This window comes from Hermetia illucens, chromosome 1, assembly GCF_905115235.1.
Source record: "Hermetia illucens chromosome 1, iHerIll2.2.curated.20191125, whole genome shotgun sequence".
In the NCBI taxonomy this organism is placed as follows: Eukaryota; Metazoa; Arthropoda; class Insecta; order Diptera; family Stratiomyidae; genus Hermetia; species Hermetia illucens.
The window spans coordinates 174,518,803-174,530,189 of NC_051849.1; the positions used below are offsets into that span (position 1 = coordinate 174,518,803).

Here is an 11,387-nt window from a genome sequence, read left to right on the forward strand (position 1 = left end):
TAGTTTTGACATTTGTTAGAAAGGAGGGGGTTCGGGGGATCGTAACGGACCCATTCTCCAAAACTAAGCTCACCTAATGCACAAGCTATTTACAATAATATATAGTGAAACAACACCAACAGCTCTACTGCTAAACCCTATCTCCATTTCCACGTGGTGACCGCTGGGAGCTCTTACTTAACGACAAGCTGCAGACGGAGAAGGATGAAGACGAAACGGGACAAATTGTACCGACTGGTCCTCCAGGTTGGGGGTTAGGTAGGGCTGACAGCCCTACATGGAAAACAACTTGTTACAAAGCCAGAACAGGGGCCTCGGACTGGACGGATTATACAACCACGAACCCAGCATCGACAACGGAATAACGATTTGCGCACTTTCTCATATAACGTGCGCTCCCTGTACAGAGATGAAGCTGATAAGCAGCTAGCCGATACTCTGTCCCAATATAGGGCTGATGTAACAGCGTTACAGGAGACGCGTTGGACAGGGACCGATTTTCTGGAGAAGAGCCGCTACACCATATATTATAGTGGCCATCCAGTAAACCATGTGCTCGGAATAGGTTTCCTAGTCAGCCAAAAAATGAAACCTGCTGTTATCGGCTTTGAAAAAATAAGCGAAGGCTGACAATCAGGTGAGAGTGAACACTGAAGCCATCCACAACACAGTCCCCCGCGACACCTATAAGAGGGAAATGGATGCACCATAACCGCAGTGAACAGAGGACCTGGAGACGAGGCATCAACAAATCATCTTCACAACCATCAGAAGAGCGTTATCATGGATATGGCCACAAACATACTTGGCCCCAGCCGCAAAAGGAGTCGGAACGGCTGGTTTGACAATGAATGTAAGCTAGCAACGGAACGGAAGAATGCCGCATACCGAGCAATGTTGTATTCTCAAAGAACGCGGGCACGCGCAGAGACTTATCACGAACTCCGTCGAGCGGAGAAGCGACTTCACAGACGGAAAAAGGAAGCCTGGGAGAACCAACAAGTCTGTGAACTACAAAATTACAGGGAGCAACCGTACCAGGCGCGCAAGTTTTACCAATACGTCAGCAGGATGAAGCCTTACACACTTCGATGCTCATCCTGCCGGTACAAAGGGGAAATCTGGTTTCCAACAGAATAGGTATATTGGAACGATGGGTTGAATATTTTGATGAACTGCTCAACAACGAAAATATTGTCGCGTTGAAGGTCCCGACAAGTGAAAACGACGGACAAATACTGCCACCACCGAGCATAGAAAAAAACAGTCCGTGAAATTCAATGGCAATGGGGAGCCGCTAAAATTACAGCCGAATTGATCAAATCTGAAGGCGACCAACTACAACAAGGCATTCGTCAACTGATGCTGAAGTTGTGGGACAGCGAATCAATGCCTGACGATTAGCAACGAGGCATTATCTGTCTCATACATAAAAAGGGAGGTATCACACAGTGCAGCAATTATAGAGGTATCACGTTGCTGAGTACCATCTATAAGATACTCTCTTCTATCTTGCTAGACCGGATAGCCCCATGCGCCCGGAACATCATTGGCCCATGTCAAAGAGGCTTCACTCCAAGCAAGTCAGCAACAGATCGGATTTTCGCTCTGCGGCAAGCGATGGAAAAACTGTAGGAATATGGACAACAGTTGCACCATCTATGCATCGACTTTAAAGCCGCCTATGATAGCATAGCCAGGGTAAAACTGTACACGGCCATGAGAGAATTCGGTATCCCGACGAAATTAATAAGACTGACTAGGCTGACCCTGACCAAAGTCGCCCTATCATGCGTCGTCGTTAACCTGGCCCTCGAGAAAGTGATCCGTGATGCTGAGGTAAATGCAAGAGGTACGAGCCTCTTTAAGTCCACCCATCTACTGGCCTATGCTGAAGATATCAACATCATGGGAAGAACCACCCGAGACGTACAAACTGCCTTCATCCAGATCGGGCAGGTGGCGCGAGATCTTGGGCTGCACATCAATGAAGGCAAGACAAAATATATGGTGCAACGTCAGCACCGAAGACGAACCAACCAACAGCATCAAACCGCACTGGTCAGATGGGAAGAATAAAGATATGGAAATAGAACTTCGAGACCGTTGACATTTTCTTCTATCTAGGGTCGAAAATCACAACCGATAACAGCTACGATGATTAAATCCGCGCACGGTTGTTGTCAGCCAACAGAGTCTATTTCAGCTTACAAAAACTGTTCCACTCGAAACGTCTTACCATAGGGTCAAAGCTCTTACTGTACAAGATTATGATCTGGCCAGTCTTCATGTATTCCTCGAAAACTTGGGTTCTTAGCAAGAAAAATTGCGAACTCTTCGCCCCGTTTGAGAGAAGGATCCTCCGAAGAGTTTTTGGCCCCCTACATGAGGATAGCCGAGTGATTAGAGCACAAGGCTGTCTTAGGGAAGGTCGCGGTTCAAATCTCGCTGGTGGCGGTGGAATTTGTATCGTGATTTGACGTCGGATACCAGTCGACTTAGCTGTGAATGAGTACCTGAGTCAAATCACGGTAATAATCTCGGGCGAGCGCAATGCTGACTACAGTGCCTCCTAGTATACCCTTACGGTCTTCAATGAAGTGCTCTAACACACTTCAAGACCCTGATCCAACATGGATTGTTGCGGCAACGATTATTATTATTACATGAGGATGGAAGATTCCGTAGCCTACACAATGACGAAATCAATGAGCGATACCATGACCGTCCGGTTGTGGATAAAATCCGGCTGGATAGGTTACGGTGCGCGGGTCGCTTAATCCATATGCATGAGGATGCTACCACCCGGAAAGTCTATAAGTCTATAAGTCAATATCTATGGTAGAAAAAGAAGACGAGGCAGACCCTGCCTAAGATGGAGCGATGGCATAGGTCAGGACTGCAGACAGCTTTTAGGGATATCGAATTGGTGGACCTCGGCGCAAAACCGGGATGTCTGGGGTTGCTTATTTAGGCAGGCCTAGACCGGATACCGGTTGTTGCGCCGTTGATGATGATGAATGTATACGTATATTTATCAACTTTCTCAACTACAAAAACAATTGTCTAATTATTTACAACTCAAAAATTAATTCAATTTTTTTCGCTCAGAACCAATTCGATTTATCTTCCACGATTGCTCTGCCGGTCTCGTGGCTGTCAAACCGCTACCAATAGGTAGGCGTGCCACTCAAGCGGGTGAGTTTCACTTTGTGCTAAATTATGTAATTCTTGCGTGGAACTTAGACAAATTTTCGTTAATAAGTTCGCGGCTCCACAGCACATTGTGTATGTTAAAATTGGAGAAAAATTGGCTAAACACCAAAATTTCGAGAAGAAAAACACAATTTTTCCGTTTGGGAAGCTTTTATTCCCACACTGCATTTTCACTTTCTAAAGCTGCGATTTGATGGCTAGTCTTATGCTCTGCCTAACGCAGTTTAATTATTTATTTATTATGATTTTAGTAGTGTAAAGGCGTCGATTTGAAATGCTTAAGAAATCGAAAGAATTTACCTTATATTTTTTGTCTGGTAATTACCGCTGGGTCTCGGACAAGTAGTAATTATTAAATGTGCTCTAATCATCGTGCCTTGCGTGAAAAACACCTACATCTATATGATGACTCGAAAAGATGAGCTTAGTATCACTCAGACTATTTGGAAGCGATAAAGACCAAAAATATCGAAACTCATCCTAAATATTTACAATGCTGACAAGGTGACTTTCTCAGAGATAACGCAAGCCTTTTTTATATAAGGAAATTGAAAATGGATAATTATCTTTAATGTTAGTAGTGACTCAATTGAACGCAGTGCTGTGTGGCGGCCATGGAGCCGTTTTCTTCTGTAATTTGGTTGGTTGTTGGCATCCTTGCTATAGTTTACCTATATTATAAAAGAAAATATTCCTACTGGAAAGATCGTGGTGTTCCGTATGTAAAACCAACGTTTCCGTTGGGTAATATTGACTGGAATCGAAGTGGTAATTTCAAAGAGGTTTTCGAAAAAATATACAAACGGAAAAATGAAGACCCTTTTATTGGGGGGTATTTCTTTGCCAAACCGGTAGCAATAGCGACCGACCTGGATTTTGTAAAAGATGTGTTAGTGAAAGAGTTTAATATTTTCCACGCACGCGGTGAATACTCAAATGAAGAACATGATCCCATTTCTGCAAATTTAGCGTTTTTGGATGGACCAAAGTGGAAATCACTTCGGATGAAACTTTCACCGACATTCACTTCTGGAAAGATGAAGTACATGTTCCCGACTATGCTCGATGTTTCGGAGCGGTTCAATCAAGCTTTGGGTGAAATGTTGAAAGGAGAAAGCGAGTTTGATGTCAGGGAAATGCTTGCTCGCTTTACAACTGACGTTATCGGGGCATGTGCTTTTGGACTAGAATGCAACAGCCTAAAAAACCCTAATACGGAATTTCGAAAATATGGTCGTAAAGCATTGGACACATCGGGAATCAGCTCAATTAAACGAACGATATCGCAACTTCCAAAACTAGCTGCCTTACTACGTCTGACAGTTTTCACCAAGGAAATGAACGATTTTTACTTGGGAATTGTTCGTCAAACCATCGAACACCGTGAGAAAAATAATATTAAACGCAATGACTTCATGGATTTGTTAATCGATTTGAAAAATAACGACACTCTGGATGAAGAAAAGAAAATGAAATTGGAAAAACTTACTTTGGAACAAGTGACCGCCCAAGCGTTCGTTTTCTTTATCGCCGGATTCGAAACCTCGTCTACGGTGATGATGTACGCTTTGTATGAACTAGCGCTGAATCCTGAGATACAAGAAAGGCTACGGAACGAAATACAGACTGTGTATGCGAAACATGAAGGCCGTTTGACCTATGAAGCTATTATGGATATGGTCTATTTAGAACAAGTGATCAATGGTATGTTTGAAGTCATCAATGGTGAAATATAAAACAAGCTAAAACAGGCTGCAGTGTTGTGACAGTTTGCGGTATTTTTTTCTATCCTTATTGGAAAGATATCAATAGCAAACAGTTCACAGCCTGCCTTTTTCAGATACAGACACAGATTTCTAAAGCAAATTATCAAATTCTACTTTCAGAATCATTACGAAAATATCCACCTGCTGTTGCGTTGCGGCGTGTAGCCCAAGAGAATTACCAAGTTCCAAATACCAAACTGGTAATAGAGAAAGGAACGCCTGTAATCGTTCCCGTTTATGAGATTCACCACGATAAACGTTATTATCCAAACCCTGAAAAGTTCGATCCTGATCGTTTCCTTCCAGAAGTGTGGAGAGCCCGGCATCCAATGGCATTCCTAAGTTTTGGCGACGGTCCCAGAAATTGTATCGGGATGAGATTTGGTAGAATGCAGTCGCGGATGGGTCTTGTGATGCTCCTGAAAAATTATCGGTTCGAAGTATCCGAGAAGACACCAATTCCAATAATATTTTCACGTAATTCACGGGTATTATCCGTTGACGATATGCATTTGAAGATTGTAAAAGTTTAGCTTCGTAGGGCTGACCTCGTCTGTATCTATGTAGCATTGAAGCGTCTATACTTACTTTTGTAATGGTTCTGTATGCTCTTTCCAATAATAAAATCAACGTTATTTCATTAGTACTCATAACCAATATTGTCGTGTTCGCCTACATAAAGCCAAATTTCGTTATTTTCGGACCTAATTCAACGAGAACTCCTTTGGTTTAATGAGCAGAGCTGATGACCTAACCCTCTTTCATTCCCTCGTCTTTTCCATAGGTGCTCAACCGCTCGTATCCATCTTGGCTTTAAGCAGACTGTTTCCTAACGGTACGGCATGCTGCGCCCTCTTGGCCTCCTTTCACCTTTTTCTTTCGAGCTCTGAAGGGTTTGTGAAGTCTCCTTCAAATATGTTCTCCTTTTGCCCAGGTCACTCTGTAACTGACTATCTACGTTTTTTTGGCGCTTACGGTGCTCTTAGCTTGAACTGCCGCTCTTCTCTTTTTCGCATGCGCTTTGCAACTTCTATCAACTTCCTTCATCAGCTCTCACAAGGCCAGCTAACTAGGATCCCACTTCGATTACTTTCAAGGCGTTCTGCAGAGTTTCAGCGATTTCCTCCGATTTCCTCTGTATTTGGCTGTGAGTATACTTAATATATCTTCCACTAGGCACTTCGGAGATTGAAGCAATTTCGTACTGAACTCATTCTCAGCCAACTCTTTCTCCTTTCCTTCAATCTGCTTTGTTTTACTATTAAAATTCTCCATAAAAATGGTACGACTGTATTGTGTGTGGAAGAATGGACCAAAATGGCCTGGAACGGGTGCACCCTCAGCAATAATCCGGCAACTTACAGATGTATCATCGCTCGCACGGGGCAATACACCACAATTGCTTCCTTGGCACATCACCCCATGGATGTCGGCAAAGAAGTTTTCAATGAAAAATTTGTTCAAGGCTACTACCCAGGACTCAAATAAAATGACAACTAATTTCCTCCTTTCAAAGGCTACTACCTAGGACTCAAATAGAATGATAACTAATGGGTCAAAATTGTGGGCCCGGACACCTCGGAGATGCCATAGCTACGGGCTCCTTGTTCGTTGTGTTTCCAGAATGTCAGTAAATTTTACTTAGACGAAAGTGCTAGTAAGTGAGTCAATGCCCATCAAAAAATTGCTTGACGGTAGGATTAGGGCATAAGCCTCAAATTGAGATACGATTTTCTATATGAAGGACATCCAGAAACCAAACCAAAAAGCTCAAAACTTGGGAATTCACCACTAAAGGCAACTTTGCCCCTAGGCAGTTGAGATTCGTCGAGGGAGAAAGAAACTTGGAGAGTCCCCGGATTGACATAACTATCGGTACTGCAAAAGGTGATCGTAGAAGGCAGAAAACTAGAACAGCGTTTGTTTCATTTGGACAACGCGTGTGAGTGAGAAAAAGAAGACTCATCCCGAAGTTATCATTTCCAAGAAAGGAGATGTGTCCTACGCCGACATCGTTCGGAAAGTCAAAGCCGATGTGAAACTGATAGATCTGAGTGGCATTTGCGAGCCGTATCAGGGGTACGCAAAAAGAGGATCTGTTGCTGGAACTAAACAAATCTAGCAAGAAGATAATGGATAGCTTTCGCGATCAGGTGGAGGGGTTGCTAGCTGAGCAAGCAGTCGTGAAAGCTCGGAAGCAACAAACAGTGATCGAGTACAAAGACCTAAACGAGGTCACATCACCAGAGGATATCTGTGCTGCGTTAAGGGGGCATTTCAACCTTAGCAACCTAGAAGACAGTACCATCCAAAGGTTGAAGAAGGCATATGGAGGTACACAGACCGCTATTATTAGCTTGCCGGTGGAATCAGGGATTATACTGATTACCGCGTGCAAGGTAAGAATAGGTTGGGTCATGTGTCGACTTAAGGAGGAAATATCTCTGAAGAAATGCTTCGGATGCCTCGATTTCGGTCGCTTTGCAGCAGCATGTACTAGCGAATGCAACCGGTCGAGAAGGTGCAGAAAGTGTGGTAAAGAGGGCCACCTTATCCAAGATTGCATTGGAGATCTGCATATAGGAGGGAGTTGAATCGTAAGACTAAATGAGGTTGATACAAATGAACCTCAACAATTCGAGGCAGCTCAAGACTTGCTCTCGCAAACCATGAGTCGCATGTGGACGTGACGGTAATATGCGAACCATACCGAAATTACGTTAGTGCTACGTGGATGAAAGACTCATCGGGAAACGCAACGATAGGGGCACGTGGACGGCAAGCCATTCAAGAAACAATGGCATTCCCCGGAGCTAGCTTTGTATGGGCGAAAGTCACTCACAGTTACATTAAACTTATTGATCGGAATGTTATCAATACCTCGTTGCTTTCTTCTTCTGAATGAATTTATACATTACGTCAATTATCTGGAGGCAATTGATTAACATCAATTTTCACTTTCATATTAGAAACTTAGGAAAATATCTGCCAGTGGTTGCCATCCAGCGTCAAACTCGAAACGACTACAAAGTTGGAATTACGAAAGTTGTGATAAAGAAATGGATGAATATAATAATTCCTGCTTATGAGATTCATCATGATGGACGCAATTATCCAGACCCAGAGAAGTTCGATCCTGATTGTTTTCTTCCAGAAGTTTGGAAAGCCCAGCAGCCAACGAGATTTTTAGGCTTCGGTAATGGCCCCGGAACTTGTATACGATTGAGGTTCGGTAGGATAAAAATCTATTGATTTGAAATATCAAACAGAAACTATTGATTAGAATTGCCGATCAGATGCCTCAAATAATTAGAACCAGTGATGTTAGGTTCTATGGATGTATTTTGGATTCAGTAGATAGTCCGAATTAGTATACCTCACTAGAAGATAAACACTAAAATGTATCTGCTATTAGAAAGCCAGAAATCTTAAGGGCTAATGATAATCCTGGATCGAACGCCACTCTTTCAACATGGTAAAGAATATAATAAAAGATACGCAACACAAGTTACAATCAGTAGACTGAACTTTTTTCTGTGAAGCATTTCCAGTCTGGAAATCTGCAGAAAACTGGAATTGTCAGATGTTGGGATGCAATATAGATTGATTAATAAAAGGAATTACATAAAAGTTTCCCAAAAATGAAGTATGATGCAGTTAAAAGCAATGAGGGTTCAGCTAAACGGGAATATCAAAATAAAGTGTAGACTGCCTTATCTTATGCTTCTTTTTCGTTTTTAGACAGATCAGATTTTCTCTCTGCGGCAAGCGATGGAAAAGCTTTTGGAATATTTATATATTTGGAATTATTATTATTATTATATCACTCTCAAGACCTTTCAAGATCAACAACAGTCTAATAGAAGGGGATGCCTATTATGCGTCCTCTTCAACCTGACCCTGAAGAGAATGAGAAGTACAATCTACCTTCAGATCGAGTAAGCGGGGCGAAATTTACTTGGTGGGAACGTCAGCGTCAAAAACCAAAAAACCAAAGAAGGAACAAAAATATTAAATGACAACCTTGGGACCATTGAAACTTTCTCCTATCTAGCGTCAAAAATCGCAGCCGATAATAGCTATGACGATGAAATCTGCGGTTGATGCCTGTCAACAGGGCCTATTTCATCTTACAAAAACGCACATCATAGAGTAAAAGCTCTTACTGCACAAGATAATTATCTTGCCAGTCCCTATTTATTGCTTGGAGACCTTAGTTCTTAGCAAGAAAAATTGCGAACTCTTGGCCGCTAAGAGTGCTCCGACTGCTAGGTTGTGGATTAAGTGGAAGAAGATTGGTGTGGACTATTGCTGAAAACAAGAAATTAGTAGTATGATGCTGTATCACTTGTTCATCGCCATCTAGTTTTCTTGGTTCCTATAAGCCAAAACCTTATCATAATGGGTTCACTATCGACCTCTCTGTTTATCCGTATACGAAAACCGAAAATGGTTGTATCCATTGACATGAAATTCGGTAAAGCTTGGGAAACATAAGCGTTCAAAAATATGACGACCGACATCATTTTAAACAAGATGAAGCAGACCCTCATGTATGGTTGCCCTAACTCGTATGTGCCCTCATTTGAGTTTCTAGCAGTGTGCTTCATGCATTCCTTGTAGCACTTGGAAAATCAGTTCATCAGTTGTCCTGAGATAGTGGGGTCTATTGTAGCGTATCCAAAATGGAATTGTTGACCATTTACAATTTGTGACTTGCCGCTTTCACTAATCAACACATCCACCTATATCTAGCCCGCATGCACACGAAGTTTTTGATGTGATTTTGTCCCAGCTCAAAGTACCTAAATGCCAGAACGCAGACAAGTGATAATCAAAGCTTCGAACTCTCAAGTAAGAGTGGTGGTCACTTTCCATGTAAAGCTCCTATACGAAATATCACCGCGGAATAGTTCTAGAATTGTAGACTTCACCCGGAATAGCGGGACTTGATGCTGTTGATATGGCGAGTGGCATTAAATTCGGTTCCATTATCGGCAGAAAGACTTTTCCTTCATGTGCGCTGTAACCTCCAGCCCCTCTATGTATACTCGTATAAGTAAGCAATCAATAGATGCATTATCAAGGTGTACATATGCGCAACAGGAGGATGGCTTGGAATGGACAGAGCCAAATCCAACCAAACATCTTCGTCTGCACTACTGCAAGACGCCGTTCATTGTCTTTTGTAGTCGGTCAACGTACAAAACCAAAGAGGGTGACAGGACGGCCGAGATTCCGGTAAATTTTAGACTTAAAACGGTCATTGATACGTCAATTACAAAGAGCATCAGTTGTGGAGCGCTAGTTCATCCAAGCTGCGCTAAAGCGTGAAGCAATTTCTTAACGCAGTTATCCATTGGCTGATAGCAGTCATCATCATCAACGGCGCAACAACCGGTATCCGGTCTAGGCCTGACCTTAATAAGGAACTCCAGACATCTCGGTTTTGCGCCAAGGTCCACCAATTCAATATCCCTAAAAGGCTCTCTGGCGTCCTGACCTACGCCATCGCTTCATCTTAGGCAGGGTCTGGCTCGTATTTTTTTCTACCATAGATATTGTCCTTATAGACTTTCCGGGTGGGATCATCGTTATCCATACGGATTAAGTGACCCGCCCACCGTAACCTATTGAGCCGGATTTTATCCACAACCGCACGGTCATTGTATCGCTCATAGACTTCGTCGTTATGTGGGCTACGGAATCGTCCACCCTCATGTAGGGGGCCAACAATTCTTCGGAGGATTCTTCTCTCGAACGCGGCTAAGAGTTTGCAATTCTTCTTGCTAAGAAACCCAAGTTTCCGAGGAATACATGAAGACTGGCAAGACCTTTGTCTTGTACAGTAAGAGCTTTGACTCTATGATGAGACGTTTCGAGTGGAACAGTTTTGGTAAGCTGAAATAGGCTCCGTTGGCTGACAACAACCGTGCGCGGATTTCACCATCGTAGCTGTTATCGGTTGCGATTTTCGACCCTAGATAAGAGAAATTATCAACGGTCTCAAAGTTGTATTCTCCTATCCTTATTGTTCCCGTTTGACCAGTGCGGTTCGATGTTGTTGATTGGTTAGTTTTCGGTACTGACGTTGTCACCATATATTTTGTCTTGCCTTCATTGCTGTGCAGCCCAAGATCTCGCGCCGCCTGCTGGATCTGAATGAAGGCAGTTTATACGTCTCGGATAGTTCTTCCCATGATGTCGATATCGTCAGCATAGGCCAGTAGTTGGGCGGACTTAAAGAGGATCGTACCTCTTGCATTTACCTCAGCATCACGGATCATTTTCTCGAGGGCCAGGTTAACGACGACGCATGACAGGCCATCCCCTTCTCGTAGACCGTTGTTGATGTCGAATGGTCTTGAGAGTGATCCTGCTGCTTTTATCTGGCCTCGCACATTG

General features: G+C 43.0%; 1 protein-coding gene across 1 annotated transcript in view; it reads left to right on the top strand.

Moving 5' to 3' along the window:
• The window catches only part of LOC119646773, a 55,307-nt gene extending 49,672 nt beyond the window's left edge, over window positions 1–5,635 (top strand). Inside the window, exons 7-8 of the mRNA XM_038047359.1 lie at window positions 3,811–4,920; window positions 5,103–5,635. Of these exons, the coding sequence (XP_037903287.1) occupies window positions 3,811–4,920; window positions 5,103–5,515 (1,523 nt within the window). The 3' untranslated portion in view covers window positions 5,516–5,635. The remainder of the gene's footprint in view (window positions 1–3,810; window positions 4,921–5,102) is intronic.
• Window positions 5,636–11,387: the final 5,752 nt, after the last annotated feature.